This window comes from Rana temporaria, chromosome 4 (assembly GCF_905171775.1).
Source record: "Rana temporaria chromosome 4, aRanTem1.1, whole genome shotgun sequence".
NCBI lineage: Eukaryota > Metazoa > Chordata > Amphibia > Anura > Ranidae > Rana > Rana temporaria.
Genome location: NC_053492.1, coordinates 273,986,169 through 274,012,144, shown reverse-complemented (window position 1 = coordinate 274,012,144; position 25,976 = coordinate 273,986,169). Strand labels below are relative to the sequence as shown.

Sequence of the window (25,976 nt, the reverse complement as noted above, 5' to 3'; positions counted from 1 at the left end):
ACAATATCACTCAACACTTTTAATAACATAGGCTAAGCATCCTTGCATATTTCAAAGCTCACAAGTAACATGCTGTTGTTGCAGTGTTTTCATATCTGTATATTAAACTCGCCTAGTGTATGTGCTTTTGTTATATTTTCTGTTTTTATCCACTATCATCCTTCATCCTAAAATATTGATTAATTTATTTGGTGTCTTCTTTTTGCACATCTAGATAAAAACCAGAGACAAGTACATTAACAGTCTAAGAAAGAAATGTCAAAAAGAGAATGAGATTAATCGGGAGAAGCAAAGGCGGATTGAAACTCTGGAAAAATATGTAGCTGACCTGCCTACACTTGAAGATGTACAAAGGCAGAGCGAAAGGGTAATACTTTTTCACTGTTGCTTGGCCAGACAGTTTAGTTACCTCTAGAATTTACTAGTGTAGTGAAAGTAATTAATTGGTTGGTAATTGTAACGTAACATTTTGATATAGTTTTAGTCTTTTGACTATGCCATTTTAGTTTTTGTCATATTTAAGTCATCTGAATTGTTTTAGTCGTATTTTAGTTGACTAAAATCTCCAGTACATTTTATTAGACTAAAATCTCCAGTACTTTTTAGTCGACTAAAATCAAATGGGTTTAGTTAAATTATAATACATTACTCATTATACTCCTGGAGTAAAAATCTAACATGTTCTTATTTATGATATTAAGGTTTGAACATGCACTACAGACACAGATTTTGCCATTGTGAGAATGAAAACCAAGTTTCATAAGCAAACAAAAATATTTTTGTCTAAACTTTGACTAACATAAGTGCTTAAAACAACTTCTAAAAAAAATAAAAGCTCAAAAAAATGTAAACTATTGGCTGTAATGCCATTGCACATATTACCTGAATAAATTACCAACATTAAATATTAAGGAAAAAAAAAATAAGAAAAGCATTTTTTTTTTTTAGCAGCTTAGTAGATGCCCTTTATTCGTATGTGGTAGTGCAGTGTTAATTTTGACATCAAATTTCGATTTAGTTTGCCATTTTAGTCGTATTATTTTGGCCATTTGAATTGTTTTAGATTTAGTTGTGTTTTAGTCAACTAAAATATGTTAATTTAGTCAATGAAAATATTTTCGTTGACATTAACACTGTTGTTTAAGGAACACCTGAGTTTTATTGTGAGCCTGCCTGTAGAAGCTAAAAGTGTACACTAGTTCTCTAAATCATACCATTAAAATTACATTCTGTGATTTCCTTTGATAAATTGACCTTGCAAAAGAGTACTCGAGGCACTGTCAAACACTGTGGTAACACAAGCTGTAATAGCTTGGAGCTGGAACACGGTTGCTGTGTTAAAGGTGTCAAAAAGGAAAGTATTTGAGCTGCCAGTTGCAATCACTCACACTCCACCTGTCGCCTTTCAAAGGCATGGTGGAAAATGAAAATAAGTATTTTATAGTTTTCTACACTTTGCAGATTGCACTATACAAGAGGCTCAATAAGTTTAAAAAAGTTTCAAAGCCAGATTTTCGGTAAGCATCATATTATGTGCAAGCTTTTAAAATAATGTTTGTTTGTTTTTTTGTGTAAAGCTTCATTTATTAGAGGAGGAAAACCAGCAACTGCGGGAGAACATGAAGTGTCTTGAAAAACTAGTAAACGAGTCAAGGACACAATGTAAAGAAAAAGACGCCCAGACAGAGTGCCAGAAACAGAGGGAAAAAGAGTTAGTGCAGACTGTACAAAGGTAAGAACTGTCATTTGATGAGAATGCTGTTTGTATAGCTGAAAACGTCATAACCGCTAGAATCAGAAAATGGAACGTCAACAGCAATGGACTTGGTGATGAGCATCTAATGCCATTATAATAACTAGAACCTTTTGGTTTCCATGGCTCACATCAAATCTTTCTTAAGACTCTTACATTTAAAGCTATAATAAACTAAGGAAAAAGAAGTCGCTAAGCTTTATAGAAAAAAATTGAAAACCGCTCTGGGGAACTGGTGTATACTACATCAGAAATCGCAAGAATATTCACATAGTGCACTATACTTGGTAAGATTAACAGGGGAACAATCAAAATAATTAGAAAATAAGGAAAAGATACAAGCTTATTTAAAAGAGGCCAAATTACCTAAATTAAGTGAGGGAAATATGTTAGATCTAGAGAAGCCAATAGCGCAAGAAGAAATCTATACAGCAGTAAAGGAGACCGCCACGGGAAAGAGTCCAGGGCAACTAAAGACCAATTAGTTCCAAAACTATGTTCTTACTGGAATTCAATAGATGAAGGAATGGAAATGAGGAGAGAATCACTGTTGGCCTATATCAGAGTAATACTAAAAGAAGGAAAGGATATAACGTAATGTGCCAGTTATTAGACCAATATCATTATTAAATGTAGACACAAAACTATGCCAAAATCTTGGCCACTAGATTAAAAAGATTAATGCCGGATTGAATACATACAGACCAGGTGGGGTTCATACCTGGGAGAGAAGGAAGAGACAACAGAGTAAGAACGTTGTTACTCCTACAAAAAGTAAAGGGATGGACCCCAGTTCTATTCCTGTCAATAGATGCGGAAAAGGCATTTGACAGGGTAGACTGGGCATTCATGATGGCTACAATAGAAGAGAGAGGGATAGGCCCAAAAAATTACTCTACGGAAATAAAACACTATATCAACTTCCAACGGCAGCAGTAATAATCAACGTGAATCTATTGCAATCTTTTGAGCTATTTAATGGTACTATTCTAGGGCATGCTCTTTCACACCTATTGTTTATATTGACATTGGAACCTTTATTGGCCACTATTCGAAATAGTGTAGATATAAAAGGAGTGAAGGTAGGAGAAGATAGGAACATAAAGTGGCGGCATATGCAGATGCTATCTTGTTTTATGTCTTCTGCCCAAGAACATTACAAAATAATGAAATTTTTGAAAGATTAAGGAGAAATCTCAAAGTCAAAAATTAACCCCTCAATGTCTGAAATTTTAATATGGATAAGAAAGATGAACAACAATTACAAGAAGAGTTTCCGTTCACATGGCAGAAAAAATTAAAATACTTAGGTTTAAAATTAACATCGGTCTTATAGGGCCCAGGGATATTTAAAAGTCCTCCCAAAAGACTGACTCAGATGCTGGAATGAATCTCATTCATGCACTGTAAGTGCGCCTTTTTCACCTAATTAAACCCTGTATAGTTTACGGATTTACACTATGTGGCTCTTTATTGTCTTTCATTACATGGGAGCTTGAAGGGACTATACTTGGTGGCACGCACTTAGCCTATGAGATTCATTCCAGCATCTGAGTCAGTCTTTTGGGAGGACATTTTAATATCCCTGGGCCCTATAAGACCGCTGCAATACCGGTCTTATCATCTGGTAAGAAGACTACATCTTTATTTATCGGGTGTCCTTTATGGTGGAGGATTTCTTCTTTCAACATCACTATTCAATATATGATCCATTTGATTTTGAGTTCTTTTTTGGACTTTTATTGAACTATTGTTCTCTTTTCACTATTCATTTATTTTTCACTAATTTTTCAATATTTTTTTTGGTGATCACACATACTTTTAGCGCTGTACTTTTTTTGTATTTTTAGTGTTTTTTACTTTGGTTTTAGGTATTAGGTACTGGCAGCTATCTACACTCACGTGTTTCACAATAATTCATATGTTAGCGCAGTGTTTTTTTCTCTACCACTAGTGGTTGAAAAAAAATGTTTTATCTTAAAATTAACATCTCCAAAGAATCCGTATCAAAGGAATTACATAACTTTATTAAACGAGATTAAAGAGAGGAGCTGCGGTGGCTCAACGCGATTGGCACTGCGCTGACAAGCCATTCACCTCTGCAGCTAGAGGTTCGGATCCCGGTCTCGGCTTCATGTGAATTGAGTTTGGTGGTCTCAGCCCGGCTCCCGGTGGGTGTGCTATGCAAGGTAAGCCTGTGCTTAGTACGCCCACCCCCTCCCACAAAAACCACCACACCTACACACGCACTCTAAATTGGGTTAACACACGCACTTTGACCACGCGGTCTCTAAAAGAGAGGCGAAGGACTAATGGGGCTGGTTGAGCGGGCTAATCCTCTCACTCCCTTATAGGGAGTCCCTCTGCCCCGTTGGGCTTCAAAGCGGAGCAGGTAGGGCGGGCTGTGTGGGAGGACCCCCTCACACACCCGCCATTGCCACCCGGGGCATGGAGAAAGGTGGCAGATTGCCTCTGGGGAGGCCTGCCTACTCCCAACTCCTGCAGTCCGGCTCCTCTCTCGAGTACACGCACAAAATACACTTAAAAAAAAAAAAAAAAAAAAAAAAAAAAAAACGAGATTAAAGAGGAAATAAAAAAATATCAATGAGGCCACTTTCCTGGATAGGACTTATAAATATCGTCAAGATGGGAATCTTGCCAAAAGTTCTCTATAAATTTCAGATGCTTCCTATACACGTGCCACAGGCATATTTTAAGACATTGAAGGAATGATGATACCTAAGTTAATATGGCAGCACAAAAAACAAGAATACAATTTGCAGTACTAAGCTTTACCAGATTTTTAAATAGATTACAATGCAGTTTTGTTATCATGAATTCTAGATTGGACATTTAATTCACATGGGAATAGTTGGGTTAAAATGTAGAACACGTTAAGTAATACACAATTGAATAAGGGGATATGGGTGCAACAGTATTGTCATTTTTCGAAGGACACAAGTGATCTAACAATGAACGTATTTAAAGTGGTTGCATCACTTTACCTATAGGTAAGCCTATATGTAGTGGAAATATCTCTTAAACCTGGGCCGTTTAGGATATATTTACCCTGTAATGTGCTGATGATGTAATCGGCGCATGGACTGTGAAGAAACTGACCTCTGTGCTGTTTCTTCACTCGTATGTGCCATGGCTGACGACTTGCGGCACCGGCAAGTCACAGAGCCGGAGTCCGCTGCCCCAAAGGAAGAGGGCAGAAAATGGATGCTTCCACCAGCGGGGACAGCACAGGCTTAGATTGCAGGTAAGTGCCACATAATGGGCTACTATGCAATACATACTAGCCTATTATGCTTTTACTTTGCAGGGAACGACATAGGAAGAAAAACCCATCAGAGTTTACTTTCTATTTAAGGTATGGGATTTAATACACAGACAAAGAAAATGGGAATATAATTCACCACTAATACCACTCGCAGGGACAAATTTATTTTTTTCCACATCTGCCACATCCAATAAGATCAGGAGAAAGTTTTATTACCATTTGAAAAATTGCTCAACTTACAGGAAGCACCAAGGCACAGAATTTCCCAGATTCATAAGATTCTTACTCTAAAGTTGGAACCATTGGTACTGCCTTTCTTGAATAGGTGGGAAGCAGAACTTGGTGCAACTTGGAGTGCGAAAGAGAAAATGTTGAAATTAGCAGAGGGAACAGCAAAAGATATCAACACGATAGAAACTAATTTTAAATGTATGTCAAGATGGTATATAACACCTATCAAAGCACACAAATCTCAAAAGGAGAAAACGCCACTTTTCGGAGAGGGTGTGGGAAAAGAGGAACATGGACACATATACGGTGGGAGTGTTTGAAAATACAGAAAGTAGTAGATATGCCTAAAAATCCAGAAACCTATTTATTACATAATACCAAACTTACAATAAAATAATATAAGAGACCGATAATACCTCATTTAATAAATGCATCAAAACACAACACCTGATCCAAAACAATGGCAAGCATTGGAAAGCCCAACGCTAATAGAATGGGTTCAAAGGGTATAATTTATTTATAACATGGAAGAATTGTGTCATTACGGAGGAGATGGAATAGAAATATTTTCAAATACTGGATGTGAAGAGTTTAAGAATACAAAGAAATTCTCTGAGATAATGTGAATCCGAAAAAAGATAGGTAAAAGGAATAATAGAAGGAAGATTATAACACATGTTTAAGGGATGGGGAAGGCGAGGGGGCGGATAAGGGAAAACCTATATTTTTTTGAATGAGAATTTTGAACAACGTAAAAATTTAATAAAAATTTCAATAAAAAAATTATTAAAGCTATAATATATGTGTAAAAAGATGCGAAGCTGGCCTAGACACTAGAAACAATAATGCAACTAGCTTTTTCAGGAGGAGGTATGCAATGACAACCCACATATTTTCACCACAACAGGTAGGGTTTAAAAAGCAGCATGACAACTCGGCATACTTAGGTTCGTATAATGAAATTGCAGCCATCGCTGGGGTTTTCTGGGACGTGAACACCCCATCTAGATAGCAGCCCTTGAAGTTCAGTTTTTGAATGCGTTCGTTCAAGTCCTATACTGGAGCATTTGGCCATAGCTGCATTATTCCATTAAGGCTTTGCATTTGCATCATTATCAGGCGCTGATCCCTTTCTGCTTTGCTTAATACTTGTAGACATTAAACAGATTAATGTCTTCTATTTCCAACCTTAGACTTAAAGTTTAATGGAGTGTGCCATAATCTTAATCAGGTTTTTAGGCAAACTAGCTTTTCCTTGTTAACTTTGTCACAGCGAGAACCACTATTTTATATTAAATGCGTAGCGAGGTAATTGGCAGAATTAATTGCTAATATGCAGTCGCAGTGATCTTGTGTCCTGTCTGGCAATATTCTAAAGTTTATGGGGATTGCAGCAGGGTCCAACCAGTGTTGTCTTTCTCCTCACTAGGGAGTGGATAAGCTTTGCCATTTTATAAAAAATAAAGAAGGTTCCTACACTCAGAAGGCAGGCAAATAACCTCACTTTAATGCATTAGTTGTTTTATTTAAGGTTTTTCTAACCACTTCAGCCCCGGACCATTTGCCTGCCCAAAGACCAGAGCACTTTTTGCGATTGCGTCGTTTTAACTGACAATTGCACGGCCATGCGATGTGGCTCCCAAAAAAAATTGACATACTTTTTTTTCCCCCACAAATAGCTTTCTTTTGGTGGTATTTGATCACCTCTGCGTTTTTTATTTTTTGCGCTATAAACAAAAATAGAGCGACAATTTTGAAAAAAGGCAATATTTTTTACTTTGCTATAATAAATATCCACAAGAAACATATAAAAAAAAATGTTTTCCTCGGTTTAGGCCAATACGTATTCTTCTACATATTTTTATGGCATTTTTATTAATATTTTTTTTCTAGTAATTGGGGTGATCAGCGATTTTTATATCGTGACTGCAACATTATGGCAGACACATTGGATACTTTTGGCGCTATCTTGGGACCATTTGCATTTATACAGCAATCAGTGCTATAAAAATGCACTGTATACTGTGTAAATGTGACTGGCAGTGAAGGGGTTAGCCACTAGAGGGCTAGGAAGGGGTTAAGTATGTCCTAGGGAGTGATTCTAACGGTAAGAAGATCAGTGTCCTGTCATTAATCAGAACCAGGATAGGCTTGTTCTGCAGCTCTGTGACACACGATCATGGGACACCGGTGGACATAGAGTCCGCGAGTTCCGCGGGCAAAATCATGGAGCTCGCGGCAGGCGCGTGCGCGCCCACATGGCGGCAAATTTAAAGTGACGTATATTTACATTGATTTGCCTGTCCGAGCCATTCTGCCTACGTAAAAGTGTGTGACCTGGTCCTTAAGTGGTTAAACTCACTGTGTAATAGTTGCAGCTTACCAATCCTTAGATGAGGTGATTGCATTTCTTTCCTTTTATTTTGGCTTTTCTTTTTCCAATTGGTAATCCTGCAAGCAACACTCTTTCCGACCTTAAAGTAACAATAAAATCTGGTTAAAAAAAAATTATATTCAAGTCGATTTTATTTTATTAAAAAAAAAATTAAGCTCTGATCCAACTTCCTGTTAGAGGGTGGCTATGTTTGTTGTCCACTGTATCTGTGGAAAAAGCCTTGGTTGCCACCCAGGCTGAACTACAAAAATTCCCTCCATACAGCACGGTCACCCAGTATAAAAGGGTGCTTGGTCAGTGGTGGCTTTGGGCTACAAAAATGTTTGCCTTTGTTCACCTGCAATACACGGCAAAAGGCAAAAAAGTCTTCAACCGATTACTGTCCAGCAATGAACCAGTTAGATAGGAAGGGTGATATGTCAGTTATGACCGAGTTATCATTTTTTTCAACTGGAAATTCCCTCCAATGTAAAAGTAATCCTAGCGACTTTGGAGCCGTTGGATTACGTAAATTTTAAACGATGGGGATTTCATAATAGGAATGCACTCAGCAGCATCCGTCTCCTGGGACACAGTGAGAGGAACTGAGAGTAACTGATGTTGTTCCTCCCACTGTGTGACATCAGAAACCAGAAGCAACGAGAATTTCATCCCTTCCAGTTTCGATTCTTTGTTTACCCGGCCGTTACCGGCCAGTGAAGCAGCTGATTAGACCGATCTGTATCTGATCGGCTGCATTGGAGCCCAGAGGTTTTAATAGACCCCAGATCTCTCCATAAAGAGGACCTGTCATGGCCCAAACATCAAGCCCCAGCACTGTCCTCCATATACAGAAGTATTGGGTTATTTGCTTCTCTCCCGGAAACTGAACAGAGCAGCAGAAAAAAGGAAAGGTGCATATGTGCTGCAGGGTAGGGAAACAGGTTTTTTTTTTTTAGGTTTTGAAGTCTGGACAATGGGCATCTAATTGATCTTGTAAGACTTCTGTAGATACACATATTAATTTAAAAGTTTGGAGTGTGTATAAGTCAATTAAGTTTTACAGAACTTTATTGATGTTTGTGAACTTGAGCAAGTGTTCTGATGAGATAAAATTATATGTGCAAAAGGCACCACTGTGCATACCGTTTTATTGTATAAAGGAAACTGATGAGGGTAATCAAGGCAAATGTGTTTCCCTCAATTCAGCAGTGATTGCACATCTACCACTGCTGATGTCACGCAGTGACTTCCTGACATATTGCTAAAGTGTAATAAAAACAGAGGTTCCCCTCTATATACACAGATTGCTCTTTGCAATACAGATGTTAATTAGATAAGTGGAAGCTTCCCCTAATAAAGTGTTCTTCCTGCCTTGTTTATGTTGGTTGGTACTTTCTGTGCTCCTTATCTTTCCCCTTAATCAGGATCCCAACAGAGGATTATTCTCCAACTGCCATTGAGATAGGTCATGAAAGAAAGGTCATGGTGCCAATCAACTTTATTTAAAAGACCTTTTATAAAGGCAAATATTCTGATGAATTTACATAGAAATGTAGACAGTGATTACAGGTACCACCTGTCTTCCTCAAAAAAAAGACACATTACTTTTATTAAAGGTATTTCATCTTTTTTTATTTTTTTGTGGAACAAGCTTAAAGAATATGCAAACCCCAACAATTAACTTATTTTATTTGCTCCCATTTGGTCTGCTATTAATGTTATGAAAGTGGTTTGGTAAATGTGTACTATATCTGTTGATACTGCCAGAAATTCAATGAGCTAAGTGCTGTACTTTTATTGTTACTGCTTTCTGCACTGAAATCTCTCCGTCAGTATTATTAGCCCTGTCCAGCTCACCTCTGTGGATTTCCGAGGAGGTGTTCTGTAGTCATGCACAATTCCTTTCTTAGGGTGATGAGGCTGCTCCTCCATACATGCATACTGTATGGACATACAAACATGTATTGCAGTCAGTGACTGTTGTTGGGCTAGGACAGGAAGTGTGTTCCTGGCAGGATTACCAGGTGAAAATAAAAGAAAAAGACCAATGCAGTCACTATCTGTAAGGACTCTGTAAGCTGAAATATATTACATTTTTGTTTTTGTGTTTAGATACTGTTTAAGTGGTGCCTGAAATAATTATTTTTCATGCTATATGTATTCCGTGTTACTTAATGTGGCATCTTTCAGGTAAACTTGGTATTGAACACCCAAAAGAATAATAAGGGTGTTTTGTTTGTTCTTCCTTTCTCCAAAATATTCATTGACAAGAAAAAAAATTCTACTCTTGCCCAAAATTTTGTCCAGTAATTTCATATCCGACAACCTTTGCCAGCTTAAAATGGCCAATGATTACAACCTGTGGGGTTCACACAATTGCCCACTAAACCTGCACTGAAATATACCAAGGTTGGGAAAGATGGGAACTTGTTTATACTGTTTGTGAATGTTTTAAAAGATTTCAGAATGTAAAATACATTTAATGTATGTTTTACAGCCTACAGCAAAAAGTTCAAAAATGTTTAGAAGATGGTGTCCGAATCCCTATTTTGGATGCAAAACAACTCCAGGATGAAAATGAGCGGCTTCGAGAGCAGAACGAACGTGCAAACAAGGTGAGGAAACTAGACTTGGGGGCAGATCCACATACATTTGCGCCGGGCGCAGCGTATGTAAGATATGCTACGCCGCTGTAACTTACTTTCCTTTGGTTTGAATCCTGAAAGAATTTGCGCCGTAAGTTACGGTGGCATAGTGTATCTCTCGCCGCGTAAGGGCGCGGAATTCAAATTCGGCGGGGAAGGGGGCGTGTTTCATTTAAATGAAGCGCATCCCCGCGCCGAACGAACTGCGCATGCGCCGTCCCCAAAATATCCCAGGGTGCATTGCTCCAAATGACGTCGCAAGGACGTCATTGTTTTCGACGTCCAGCCCCATTCACGGACGACTTGCGCCAACGACGTAAAAAATTCAAAATGCGAGGCGGGAACTGACGGCCATACTTAACATTGAGTACGCCACCATATAGCAGCTTTAACTATACGCCGGAAAAAGCCGAACGGAAACTACGTAAAAAAATTCGACGACTGGTCGTACGTTCGTGGATCGTTGGAAATGGCTAATTTGCGTACTCGACGCGGATTACGACGGAAACGCCACCTAGCGGACGCCGAAAAATTGCATCTTAGATCCGACGGCGTACGAAGACGTACGCCTGTCGGATCTAGCCGAGATGCCGTCGTATCTTGTTTTGAGGATTCGAAACAAAGATACGACGCGGGAATTTTGAAATTACAGGGGCGTATCAGTAGATACGCCGGCGTAATTTCTTTGTGGATCTACCCCTTTGTGTCCAGAAATGCAGCTAGCAGGGTGAGAGAATTGTGGAAAGTTGCCCTTTGTATCCAGGAAAGGGCAGCTTTGTACTTTAGGGGTTAGCTGTTAAACCCTATCTTTTGCATCTGAATGCTCAAACACAAGAATATGTGTTGATACCAAAAAAGTAAAAGCAAGCATATAAATGTGGTTTATTAACATGCAATTCTTCTATCTTTTAGGTCATAGACAATCAACAAACCCAAATTGACACTCTGACTGCAGAAATTCAGGTATGAGACTGCACTTAACTTATTGGTACAGTGTTTCAAACGGAAGGAACGTAAAAATGCAGGCAATTTTTAGTTAACTGGTTATACAGTAAAACCTTGGATTGCAAGCATAATTAGTTCCAGAAGTAGGTTTGTAATCCAAAGCACTTGTATGTCAAAGCAAATTTCCCCATAAGAAATGATGGAAACTCAAATGATTCGTTCCACAACCATTCATGGGTCCTTCAGTTTTATAGTTCATATAAAAAGATTTTAGCAATGTGATAGGTTGTGCAACCATAAAATGTCCATCCACAAATGGAAGCCTCCCCAAGGGGATTAGAAGCAAATCCAGCAGGAGCTACAGAGTATAAAAGAGAAGAGAGGAGCCTCTAAGTGTAGCAATAAGTTGCTAAATGTTGTACCTTCATTAAATGTAACCATATTGCTACTCTTAGAGGCGCCTCTCTTCTCCTTTATACTCAGTTGTGACATGGCGCTACTTGTATATCAAGACATCGCTTATAGATAAAGGAAAAAATTATTATAATTTTGCTTGTCTGACAAAACGCCAAGTTACTGTCAAACCAAGGTTTTACTGTAATACAAAGTATATGGTGTGTTTTACTCCTGTGGGACCTAAAATGACCACCTGAAATGAGCTATGCTTTTTTGATCACTAGTGAGGTTTGTGTTAATGCTGAGCTACAAAACATACATTTGTCATCAGACCCCTGTAATCTCCTGTATGGCTGAAAGAGGGAGGGGCAAGTGCTAGCTGCTCTACTATGTTACATCACTTCCTTAATTGCAGTCTTTCCAAAACTGAGCTAATTTTATTTCTTCCCTCCCCTGTGACCCCTCTCCTGACTTCTTCACGATCAATGGCACAACCATTGGTCCCTTCTCAGATACCAGGGTGCTAGGTGGAATCCTGGATTCTGACCTCTCTTTCGGACCCATAGCCAGTCTCTGTCCAAACCATCGTAACATCACCAAAATATGCCCCTTCTTAACCAACGACCACACAGAGCTACTGATTTACTCCGTTTTCATCTCTCACCTCGACTATTACTCCCTCCTGGTTGGCCTACCTTTATAAGATCACTCCTTTCAGTCTATCCTGAATGCTGCTGCCAGACTTATCCAGTGTCTGCCACCTCTCTCTCACATTCTCTCCACTGGCCTCTGCTTGCCCAACAACTGAAATTCAAAATACTAACAAAGCTATCAACAAATCTCCAGCAGGCTACATCACTAAACTCATGTCAAAGTATCACCCAAATGGCCTCTTCTCTTTGCCCAAGACCTCCTGCTGTCTAGCCCCCTCATTACCTACTCCCATGCTCGCCTCCATGACTCTTACTGTGTCTCTCTCATCCTTTGGAACTCCCCACCCCAATCTGTCCGGCTATTTCCCCCTCTATTTGTCCTGTTTACCATTATCATTGAAAGGGGAAATCTTCCAACGGGGACAGTAGTTCTGGTGACCTGGGGGTTCCCAAGGGATTTCCTCTCACTTCCTGTTATGGCTATAAGACGGGAAGGGAAATCTCCCCAATGGGACACAGATGGGGCGGAGGGGCTGACAGGTGTTATAACCCACCCTTGCACTCCAAAAAAAAAAGTGCCTATAGTTCTACTTTAATTGCTTAGATCTCATCAAGCAGAATGGAAGTTCAGTAAAATTATACCCTCATGCCTCTTTGTGGCCATTGTGTGGTTGCTTTTAATGTCTCTTGAACATTTTTAACAAGGCTTATCATGCATTCCAAATCCAGAGCAGGAACAAAGATTATCTCTGGACAGCCACACACTGAACAAATTATAGCCTTTATTGAAAAAAGGACAGCACTACAAGTCACAGCAACGTAAAATAAAACCCAACTACTAACGCGTTTCGCACTAACACTAGTGCTTAGTCATAGCATGACTAAGCACTAGTGTTAGTGCGAAACACGTCAGTGTTGGGTTTTATTTTATTTTACGTTGCTGTGACTTGTAGTGCTGTCCTTTTTTCAATAAAGGCTATAATTTGTTCAATGTGCGGCTGTCCAGAGACCATCTTTGTTCCTGCTTTGCTAAGTGCATTGCCTGCACCTGAGTTGTCTGCAACGGTGGATGTTCGTCTGGGTTCCCACCTGGAGCGGCTATTCCCTTTCCCCATTCCAAATCCAGGTTGGTGAATTTTTCCAACATAACAAAAAATAATTATTACGGTATTAGTTTTACTCCCCAAAATTCTGCAAAAAGAGCCAAAGGAAAAGCACTTCTTTTTATTCTGATCACTAAAGAGTAAACCATCTTTGCTATAAACACATTAGAAAGACATCAAACGGTTGAGACAGCATTTTCTGGTTTACTTTTACACTTTTTAGCTTTTAATAGTTTTATAAAAATCAATATACTTCATATTGTGAGCTGAGTTTAAAGCACGATGGCACTGGGGACTACCTGAACTGTGTAGATAGGCAGGAATGCATACACCGCCACCAGAAAGTGTTTTTTTAGCACTTGATTAATAACCAGAGGGATTTAGGTGTGTAGTTCATTATTCATTGTCTAGAGTCATTGCCTGAGGTGGAGCAAATTCCTATAATTACCTGCCAGTGCACAGAGTTGTCCTTGCCGTTTGATTAACTAGGTATTTTGTCTGTAAATCAGGTTTTGCATTTTTAAATATTTTACAGGGGGGCGTTCACAGTATGTATTTTGTGTGGAATCAGGATTATATCTGTAAATATTTTCTAGTGGGCATTTATGGTTAATCTATAACACACAGCTGGGATCCACCTAGACACTTGCTGCCTTTTGTCAGGATTTGACAAAATGCAGATTAATAAAATTCAAGCCATAATAACAGTAGGTGGCATGTCTAACCCATGCTGATACTAAGCAGGAAGTTTGCCTTGAAATGCAAGGTAGAGACCTCCAACAGCAGCCTACATTTTGGTTACACATATTTAAAGTTCAGTTGAAGTGTCAGGGGGACAATAAGTGTTTTACAGTAATGTTTCTTTGTAAATCGGCTCAAGTCATAGCTAGAGCCCAGCGATCAGTAGGACGTTTCAGCTTTGCAGATTGCTGGGCTCTCTAGCTGTGGCTCAGCGGGGGACACGTTGGACCGCTACTTCCACACAGAGAACAGTTGTCCTCTCCACTGTCTAGTACAGGACTTTCTACTCTCAAGGAGGTTGCTTTACACAATACATACAATATATATATATATATATATATATATATATATATATATATATATATATATATATATATATATATATATATATATATATATATATATATATATATATATATATATTATGTATGTGTGTGTATATTTCCCCTGGCACTTCAGCTGGGTTTTAAAGAACAACTTAATTGAAACCCCTTTCACACTGGGGCGACGGGTCTATTAGCGGTAAAGCTCCGCTAATTTTATCAGCGCTTTTCGGCCGCTAGCTGGGCGCTTTTAACCCGCTAGCAGCCGAGGAAAGGTTTAATAGCGCCTGCTTGGCAGAGCTCACCATTCACTTCAATGGGCAGGGGCGGTGTATACACCAATCCTCCATCGCCCCAAAGATGCTGCTTGCAGGATTTTTTTTTTTTTTCCTCTGTCCTGCAAGCGCACTGCTACAGTGTGAAAGCACTCAGGCACTTTTTCATGCACTTTACAGGCGTTAATTTTAGCGCTAAACCGTCTGAAAAGCTCCCCAGTGGGAAAGGGATCTAAGTGCCCTTTGCATCTAAACAGGACACATGGCAACATACTGTAATTATGGTGAAAAAATAATTCTGAGACAGAAAAAAGAAAAACTTTCTTTTAAAGGGGCATCCATGGCACTAAGACCCCTTTTCACACTGGTGTGGGCGTTGGTGGTAAAGCGTTGCTGTTTTAGTGGGACTTTACCGCTGTTATAGCGGTGCTTTTTTGGCCACTAGCGGCCCGCTTTTAACTCCGCTAAAAGAGGCTACCGAATCGCTTTGCAGGTGCGTCGGCATCGCTGCCCATTAATTTCAATGGGCAGGGACGGTGGAGGAGCGTGTATACACCTCTCCCGCACTGCCCGAAAGATGCTGCTTGCAGGACTTTTTATCCTGTCTTGCAAGCGCACCACCCCAGTGTGAAAGCAGTCGGGTTTCACACTGGGGTGGCTTGAGAGGCGCTTTACAGGCACTATTTTTATCGCTAAAATGCCTGAAAATTTGAACAGGTTCTAATAGTTACATACTTGTGGAAGAATTCAGAAACTGAAGAGCATGTGTATGGCCACTCCCCTTTTTCCAGAGCTGTCGGTAGTGAGGGTTGCAATGACAGGACATTCAACTAGCTGCCAGTTGGCATAAAGCATTTTTTGGCCACAAAAGGAAGCAGATGATTGTGGACAGGTTACAAGATGAGCTCCTTTGCATAGCAGCCTTTTTGAGATTCAACAACTTGGAGAACACTGCTAATAGGTAATCTATAGAGATCTAAACAGCTGTGCCCTTAATAGCAATAGAAGAGGTTTTCTTGAAGAGAAGCCAACAAAGCAAGAAATGTACATCACGGTTAGTTTACCAAGCCTCAAGGTGGTACAGAGTACATTTCCTGCAGCAAGGTAAAACACATGCATCTTTATGTCAATGTGCAGAGCCTAATCCCTGCACCTTTACGTGTGTGTGTGTGTGTGTGTGTGTGTGTATGTATGTGTGTGTATATGTATATATATATATATATATATATATATATATATATATATATATATATATATATATATATATATATTGCGCACACACACAATATAAAGGACTAACCTGTACACTGAGCACGGGAGAAAATTGGCTATTGTAGTGATGAGTTTTGCACATTTTCCTATTCTAAGCTATTGATTGTAATCTAATCTGTTAGAATTGTGGCAATTGGAATGTGGTATCTTAAAGGAGTGGGGAGGTTTCCACTGATGTCCGTTTTCTAAAAATGCTTGTCATCTGTCTGTCATTTTAAATCAGTGGCTTCAATGCTTGCCATCTTTATTTTACCGTACTGCTTGCTAATTATAGATTTTTTGCCTATATTTATGTCTGGAAAAACAGACGCATTCCCCCTCTACACCTATTTTTAAATAAAGGAATACCTTAAGGCTGGGTTCACACTATTGCGAATTGGATGCTGCTTTCTCTGCATCCAATTCGCATGTCGGGAGAGTGTGACCGGCTCTCAATTAAGCCGGTTCACACATCTGCGGGATGGCAGCGGAGTGAATTGCACAGGAGTCCTGTTCGTCTTCAGGTCTGTTTTAGGTCCGAATTCAGCCAAAAATGTGTACCGAAATCAGATCTGAAGCATTGAACAGGCATGCACCGGACCCCTGCTGTGACCCGCTCCACACGACACTGTGAGCCCAGCCTAAATCCAGTGGTCTTCTGACTGGTCCGGTGACGTCACAGATATTAATTTTTTTGCACACGGAAGCCCCAATCCTTTTTTTGGGTCTCCAGTTGGCTGTCCTGGTGCCCCCAATAGCAAGCCTCTTGCTATGGAGGCACTTGAGCAGGCTCGCTCCCAAGCGGCGCTTTGTGTGTCTTTTCAAACACAGCAAGGCTTGTCCACCCTCCATCCACTCTCTCCTCTTTGGCTCACTGGCTGTGATTGACAGCAGCAGGAGTTAATGGGGATTCAAGGGCCTCCACAAGAACACAGAGATAGATCAGAGGCCTAAAACATGTTTCAACAGGTCAGCACTGTTTTATTTAGAAGCATCTTTTGACCGGTCAGGTGTCACTTTAATTAAAGTATTTTACTTTTTAAAACCTGAACTGTAACTTTATTTTATTGTGCATCATGACACATTTAATATGTGATTGAGTTTGTTTTGCATTTTTTTTATCAAGCTTGCAACCTGTGAATTCAACATATTCATAATTGTGTTTTATTTTTATTTTTTTCCTTTTTTCTCTATGCAGGCAATACGAGATAAGCTGTTCCAGGAGAAAGCATGTGTACTGGAAGTAGAGAAGAAGATGGCAGAGCAATCAGAATGTACAGAAAAATTACACACCCTATACCTGGAAGTAAGTAACTGTGACCACCTATATCATTGGCCAATACAAAATGGAGCAGGTTATTTATAACTGAAAACAAATATATGTATAGGTGATTGATGATTTTCATTTTAGAAATTACTGATTAGTAAAGGGTAAAGCCTGAGTGCTATATTCCAGCTTATTGTATGTGTTCTACATCATAGACATAATAAATATCTGTTTTGTAGGCTCATTGGCACACAGTGTATAAAGCTGGCTATAGCCACTGTCATTGGTAAACATTTCTTCTCCTCCCTCACATTGTTACATCTTTCCCCTTCACATTGCATCATTTGCTTCGTTCTGCTGCCCATCTCAGTTAATTGACAGTGACACATAAGGTTTTCTAGGTAAAGGCACCTATATTAAACCCTGCTGGGCAGCTCAGCTTCCAGACATTTTATTTTCCTGGCAGTGTAAAACACAAGTCTGGTCTTGACAAAGTAATTCATGTACATCTACAACAAAAATAAATAGTGTTACTGGCTTGCTGAGAAGTTCTCCATGCTGTGGAGCAAGCTTGTAAAATCAGTAATTTGAGCGTAATGGATTTTATTGCAGTGTTATGACTATTAAAGAGACTGTCGCCAGACCCTTTATTTCAACAATTTTCCCTTTAGATCATATGTGCATTTAATATATTTTATGCATGTTTTTACCCTAATAAACCTCCTTTTGTGTAGACATCCAATGCCTTGAGACTGTTGGCAGGTTTTGCCATCTTTGATGATATGTCAGCTGTCCCAGCAGACTCGGATCTCTCACTGAAAGCGGAACTACACTGCACCTGAGCACATTTAAAAATTTTTAGTATTCAAAGAAAACTCCCCCATCCTTCCATGTCTCCATGCTTTAGTTTACTGAGAAATCACTTTGAAAAACACAGCTTAGCATTTCTGGCAGTGGCAATCTTGAGTAAGAGCAGATGACTCATGTAGCATTTACGTCCTGGAATTAATCTGCCTTTAGCTTAGGCATGCAGGCAGGTGGGTGTGCTTAGCTGAGAAAACCCCTCCATCCCTCCTGAAGACTCTTGGGATGTATGATGTCATTGGCCTAGACCTGAAAAGGAGGTAAATGTACAAAAAAAAAAAAAAAGAACACAAGTAAATATAATATACTTTCCTCTATAGTTACTAATGCTATCTCCTAATCAGTAAGTAGAGCCATGCTGTCAGGACCAGCATGGAATCCAAGCAACTGGAAATTACGTCAGAGTGTGCAATACATGTTTCAGAGCATGCCCACTCGTTCCTTCTTCAAGGAGCGACTGGTTTGAAGAAGGAGCGACTGGGCATGCTCCAAAACATGTACCCCCACTCTGACATCACTACTGGTTGCCTGGATTCCATGCTGGTCCTGACAACATGGCTCTCCACCTTGGATCAGAGACACCGTGTTTACCCCTGCTGGTTGGTTGGAACTTCTACCTGCAGCTGTCTTTACTCCCAGGAGGCATCCCGCTGGTTGTTATAGATTCATTGATATACTTGTTTTTCACTTCCATCTTGTAAGTGTTTTTAACCCTTCCTTCCTTGTTAATAAAGTGTTTTGTTACTGCCCTTAGAAGCACCTTCTTTTCTGCTTTGTTTTTCCTATAGTGTACTTCCCTCTTCCGAAGTGCTGCTGTGGTGCATTAATCACAACTCAAGAGCCAGTCATGTACTGTTTGTTAAAGTCTCCTTGTTATCTAGAGCACCCTATTCTCCACACCCCTATTAAAATGTCTATACGTTAAAGGACACGTTCACCTTTGGAACATGCTACATGTTTCACCTGTATTTAGGGTGGAACATGTAACATGTTCCAGCTCCTGCCTCCTCTCATCTTGTGCCTACTTTATAAAGTATGTGTGTACCGCATAAGGATGTGCATGTGTTGTCAGTTACATCCATTTAGATACTTCTCATTTTCTTACCGTTGCAAGGAATATGAATGCTGGAACCAGCCTGCCTGTGGATGATGTGCCCCCAGTTCTTCTTAATCCTATTGGCCTCTATATTAGAAACATTGATACTAGGCCAAACTTGTATACCTTGACCTTAAAGGAAACTGATTAGCATGAATAAAGCTGACGATACACGACTCAAATTTTGGTAGATTCATGCTGAATTGCCCGAAATTCAAGTTGTGAGTGGCTCTGCAAGCACCATACCGCTTGATAAAAGTAAATGAAAAAATTACTGAACCCGGTGGAAAATTATCAGCTGAACACTGACTGAAGCCTATCAGCTGCAGTCACTGTTTCAAGCATTTGGGCAGCCATGGTCACTGTAGCTGCTTGAATACGAAAGCCCGGGATAGCGTGGATAGGGGAATTAGTTGATTTATTTCCAGCCATGTATAGTCAACTTAAGTTGCATACATCAGCCCAGCAGACTATGTATAATCACTTATCGTACAATTTATCTTTGATCTTTTGCAGAATGAAAAGCTGAAAGAAGAGAATTGCTCAATGGGTGAACAGCTAGAAAAGTTACTTGTGTCCCGGCAACCATTGTCGGAGAAGATGCCGGTGGCTGAGCAGCTGTTTAAGGAAATGTCCCACTGTCTGTTTGACTTGAAAGCACTTTGCAGTATTCTAAATCAAAGAGCTCAGGGAAAGGAGCCCAATCTCTCTCTGCTTTTGGGCATTCGCTGTAAGTGGTATTTTTTTATGGTCTGCATTAATGTCATTTTTCCAACAGCGTTTTTTTCTGTGGTCTTTACACTGTGGCCACACTTCTCTTCACCTTTCCCTTCTTTAGTGTTTATTCAGTAAAACAATGTATTCTGGTAACTGTGCTTGTAATGCCAGTATTCATTATATTCACATACCAATATTGATATTGTTCTCAACATTTACACGTAGGCCAAGCTGTCTAGCAAATGTGACAGTTACAGGAGTTGGCTTAACTTATGCTGACAGGAGAACTAACAAAATGATGGCCTACAACTGTACGGATTAAACCTTTTTATTTTTCCAACAGAAAATAAAACTGCTACTGTAAGTGCCTAAGAAGGGTTAGCTGTGGTTGGGCTTTAAAGTGGAACTATACTCTCCTCAGCTCCAGCAATGCAGCCTCCCAAAGCTCTCTACCCAGCCGATGTCATCTTTGGGTGGCAGGTTTCTGGGTTTCGATTGTCAGCCACTTTCATTGGCCAGGCAGGGATGATGTCACTCCCACGCATGCACAGGCATCCAGTCAGATTCGCCATTGCTGAATTTGTACAGTGAGCTGGGCAAGAATGGCTCACTGTACAAGGGCAGACAGCTAACTAAAATTCCTGCCTGTTTGCCCATTTTTACATTTTGGCTAAAGTTCTACATTAAAGCGGAGCTCCAGTCGTTTCTATGTTCTATTAAAAGTCAGCAGCTAAAAAAAAGTGTGGCTGCTGACTTTTAATAAACACACAATTACCTGCCCCACGATCCAGCGATGTGGTCACACGAGCAATCCTTGCTCTCCCTCTTCTCTCCTTGGCGCTGGCATTTTAATTGTGAGCACCTGGCTGTGACAGCTTGCGGCTTCACAGCTGGGTGCACACTGCGCATGCGCGAGAGACAGAATTCGTGCCCTGAATAGTCTGGCAGTCATCTGGGACCTGTGACGTGTCCGAGATGACTGCAGGGAGGAAGGGGTTTCAGAGAACTTCTGCTCAGGTCGCCTATGCGATCCAAGCGGAAGCAGGAGCGGGTTCCTGTTAAAACTAGGTACCTGCACGCCTGAAAAAAAAATTGCATGCCAAAAGTGGCAAGGGAGGGGCCATGGGGGGGTACGTAAAGGGGAACTTCCCCTTTTGGGTGGCGTCCACTTTAAGGTGTTGCTTACTTAAAGTCCATCTAACAACACTGCACTGATTTTATCGACGTAAGGGAAATGCAACTTGTCCTCCGGAAAATGTGTACAGTGTATGGCCAGCTTCATTAAGTGATTAAAATAGAGATGTCTATCAGAGGGATACATATTTGTAATACGACAATAGAATATAGCATAATAAGCATGAATGTTATACCAATAAGATAAGAATATATTTTAAGGTTAACAATTGTAATAATAGCCAAGAATACGTTTACATTGTCAGCTGACGCAGCCTGTCACATCTAATTGTAGCTTGAAGGATGGATATGCATTGTTTTATAAAGAGAGATGATCAAATCCGTAGCTGTGGGCAAAGCCTTGCATGAGGTTCAATGTGGAAGGTGACTTGTGTGCGCCTGTATTTGCAAGCATTTCCATTAAGCAGAGTGGCACGTGCTTTTAGCACCAGTCTTTGTTACTGTATCCATTTCAGATGAACTTTAAAGGTAATGTAAAAGGCATCCAGATGGAGCTTGATAGTGATTGATGCACACGTGGCTTTCAGCTGCTATTAAAGCCCTGAAAGGTGTTTATTGACAGTCAGTCAAAAGTATCTGCTTTGGAAGTGTTTCGTTTGTGAATAAAGACTCCAGATGTGAAAAACAATTCAATTATTATACGTGATATATATTTGTTCTGTTTCTTCTCAAAGCCACTTCTTTCTGGCATAGAAAACCAGTATAGTATAAGATTACAACTATTTTTTTTAGATGAAGATGAAGGCACTGTGGAATAATGCATCCTCAAATTTCACAACAGAGAAGCTCTAGTCAGGTGATTGGGTTTTAGTAGCTTTATCTGAGTCTGCTCTTCCAGCAATGACTTGGTAACCTTCCAGTTTTCTAATATAAATAACAGGTGATCAGTTTAGGATGAAGGAAAAAAGGTGGGACAGCCGCACTCCAAAAAAACTCCTCCTTTAATTAGCACAAACAGCACAACAAAAGAAAAGCTGACGTTTCGCACTATGCCTTAGTGCTTCTTCATAGCTATGAAGAAGCACTAAGGCATAGTGCGAAACGTCAGCTTTTCTTTTGTTGTGCTGTTTTTTGCTGTGGCATGTATTTTGTGATTTTTAATTAAAGGAGGAGTTTTTTTGGAGTGCGGCTGTCCCACCTTTTTTCCTTCATCCTAACCTGCATTTTGATTGCACTGCCTGCACCCTTGGCTCGGACCACAGGAATCAGATTACCTGGTTCTCTTTGAGCGGTTACCCACTCTCTCACAACAGGTGATCAGTGCTTATATTAGAAGGCTGCCAAATCACTACTTGGGATAGAGACTAGACTAGTTTAATAAAGCTGTTAAAGCAGTAGTAAACTCAGCCACCATGAATGGAAAGAAACATAAGGGCAATAGGTGAAGTGATTACAATGAACATCACTATTTTCTTTGCCAAAAAAATCCCATGTTTTTGCTTACTTTCACGTATATATCTCACTTCCTTATCCAACTTCCGCCCTGTCTCTAGGATGATGACCATAATCTTGTGAATGCGTGTTATGAACTAGCCAGCTTTGCTTTGATTTTCAGTTACTATAGGAACATAACTCCCGTGATCAGTGCCAATAATTACACCCCCTAGTGGTGTAGACGGTCACATGGGGTGGTTAAGTTATGAATGGGGGATGTACTCACAGTATTGCAATCAGTGGCGGCAGGTGTTTTTTGTCCTGAATTTGTTTTGAAAGGGGCCGGACGCATGGATAGGGGAGGTGGATGTCTTAGGCACGGCATCCTACAGAAAGGACAAACGGCCCACAGAGCATGCCATGAATTGCGACTAAGAAACGCATGCTCTGGTGACGTCATTGAATTGAAGATCGCTCGACCTCTAAAGAATGCAATGTTAGAATGTAAAAACACCATGTACGTTGTTTATATTTAAGAGGAGGAAAGTAAAAATGTTGAGTTTACTACCACTTTTAAGTATTCAGCCAGGACAGTGCCTGCAGCTACAGAGGTCAGTGAGGGCTTGTTATCTGTTTAGGAATGAGTAAATACTTTGTACGTCCATACCTTGCACACTGCTACAAGCTATGTCAGTAGATGTTTAATGCTGTTCCACTTGCTATCTGATCAAACATTACCTGATTTTTACATTGGGTCTTTTATTTTCCACAGCGGTCAACTCCTCCGAGGAACATGAAGTCGGCATTCACAGCACTGAGGCCCTCACCCAGAAACTGTCAGATGTACATCAGTTACGCAGAGACATTGATGAACTGAGAACTACATTGTCGGACTGCTATGCTCAGGATATGGGAGATAACTGTATCACCCAGTGACTAACTGAGATCTCTCATTAAATGTTCATGAACTACGGTCACTTACATTTCAGGCTCCTCACTTGCGTTTCAGTCTTGGAGCTATATGAAATTGGTACATACTCTATGCATAGCACACCTGAGGTGCTTTCTCAAGAAACCCCTTCACATTTCATCACTCTTTCAGCATGAAGTAACCTGTCTGGATTTTTCTCTTCTTTTTATAACATAACTAAACAATGGACAAGACTGCGTAGAGCACATGCCATACCTTTTTATAAAGTACTGAACAGAACACTCGTGGATGTAGATGGAAGCTTAAGAAGGCCATCCTAAAAATGTCTCATATAGCGGGTGAAAGAAAAAGAAAATGCTATGTAAAAGGAATGTTTTAAGAAACCTCTGTACATCTCTCACTAATGCTTTGATGCAGCTATGATGGCCGGTATATGCTATTAGTATCATTTGCTTAGCCTGCAGAGGTAGTCTATTGATATATAAAGGAATTGAAGGTTTACCGGTATATGTGTTCAGGGTACAAAGTGTCTGAAAAAGCATGGAAAGCCAATTCTTAACAGGGTTTAACGCAAGCCTGTCCTGCATGAGGCAGATCATTTTGTTTATTTTCACCCCAGCTGATGCCAGTGAAGATAAAGCTTTCCTAAATACTGGTTCCAGACAAAAAATGCTTGCCTTCACCATGTATACCTGACACAGCCTAAAGTAATCATTCTGCCTAAAAGGTTTTTACAGCATATCTTCATCACCTCTAGCAATGATTTGGACACAGAAAATATCAAAAGGATCCATTCACACTTTCCTGCATACAGTTTTGTATCACAATTTTCAGTGGAGTTGTTCTCAACTCTTCATTTTCTTGCGCATGCAGAAAACGCTTTTAAAACGCATAAACTGCATAGTAAAATACACATTAAGTTTGCTTAAAAATACATGAAGTGTAAATAGGTCATAATACAGCAAAGCAGTATAAACACTCCAATGCATTATTTTATTAAAGAAGGAATACCATAGAAGGTTTATTATGATTTTTAGAAAAACTGTAGTTCTGTAGAAAAACGTTTCTTAGTGTCCTCAAGGGAGGTACAGAAATATAAATTTGTAGTTGCTTATTGAAAGACCGCTTTGATTGAAGAAAAGCAGTGGGTTATAGTGCTACCTTTAGGAATAGGATGCTAGGTGCCAGCAAAAAAAAACGAAGAGACAGTTTTTTGCCCATTTCCTCAGTTTAGGCCGATACTTATTCAATTTTTTTTTACCAAAAATATGTAGAAGAATAAGCGTTTGATTGGTTTGCGCAAAAGTTATAGCGTTTACAAAGTAGGGGATAGTTTTATGGCATTTTTATTAATAATTTTTTTTTTTTTTTACTAGTGATTTTTTTTTGTTTCCTGACTGCGGCATTATGGCGAACACATCGGACACCTTTGACACATTTTTGAGACTATTGTCATTTCCACAGCGAAAAGTGCTATAAAAATGCACTGATTACTGTGAAAATTACAATGGCAGTGAAGGGGTTAACCACTAGGGGGCGCTGTAGGGGTTAAGTGTGACCTAATGTGTGTTTATTACTGTAGGGGGGCATGGCTGGACGTGTGACATCGCTGATCGTCGTTCCCTATGACAGGGAACAGACGATTACTCACACTGCCACAGAGAACAACGGGGAAAGGTTTGTTTACACTCACCTCTCCCCATTCTTCAGCTCTTGTGACCCGATTGCGGAATAAACCGGCGGCGATCGGGGGCACGGTCACGGAGCTTCGGACCGGGTCGCGAGCGCTCCGCCGGCGGCGTGCTCGTGACCCATGGCTGGGTTCTTAAAGGGGATGTACATGTACACCTTTGTGCCTAGCCATGCCATTCTGTCGTCGTGTGGCGGTCCTTAAGTGGTCAATGAACGATTGAGAAAACTGAGGTTTTGTATTCAGCACAAAATTATTTTTGTGAGTTTGTTGAAGAGCGTTGCTTCTTCCCCTCTTTTTTTTTTTTTTTTTTTTTTTTTCGCCTTTGTACTACTTGCTACAGAGTCTCTTTAGCAGTTGTGGGGTGTTGGCCAATAAGTGAAGGCCCTTCCCTGTGCTTTTTGTATGTACAGCTAGTGTCATTTTTCCAGCGGGTAGCACTATAACCCACCAGTTTCTTTGATCTGTTGCTCAAAGTTATGCCCTTCATTGAACACAGAGAAAGTACAAAAATGTTTGGTTTCTTTCTGTAGCTTCATGTTTTTTCTTCAGACATCTATTCATAAATGACCAGCCTTGCATAATGCAGAAAATGTATGCACATCACATAAATTAAAAGGGAATCTGTCGGGATCACTTAAGATAGCTCCAGGCTTGCAATGTTAAAGTCAACTTGTGGACTTACCTTATCTTTTAAGTTGGTCCCAGACCCATATAGCATCCTGCCTCACAAGTTTCCAACCTCCCAGGTTCACTTTATGCAGTTTTTAGGTGTTCTTTGTAATTGACCCACCCACCAACACTCTCAATGGCGTACATTATGTCTTACATTTATATTCTATTGGCTTCTGCATGAGGTCTTGG

General features: G+C 40.0%; 1 protein-coding gene across 1 annotated transcript in view; it reads left to right on the top strand.

Annotated features, from left to right (window-relative positions):
* Positions 1-24,620, top strand: part of CEP85L (centrosomal protein 85 like) — a 198,250-nt gene extending 173,630 nt beyond the window's left edge. Inside the window, exons 7-13 of the mRNA XM_040350312.1 lie at positions 215-367; positions 1,578-1,732; positions 10,145-10,262; positions 11,205-11,255; positions 17,178-17,285; positions 19,723-19,936; positions 23,264-24,620. Of these exons, the coding sequence (XP_040206246.1) occupies positions 215-367; positions 1,578-1,732; positions 10,145-10,262; positions 11,205-11,255; positions 17,178-17,285; positions 19,723-19,936; positions 23,264-23,427 (963 nt within the window). The 3' untranslated portion in view covers positions 23,428-24,620. The remainder of the gene's footprint in view (positions 1-214; positions 368-1,577; positions 1,733-10,144; positions 10,263-11,204; positions 11,256-17,177; positions 17,286-19,722; positions 19,937-23,263) is intronic.
* The last annotated feature ends 1,356 nt before the right edge of the window (positions 24,621-25,976 follow it).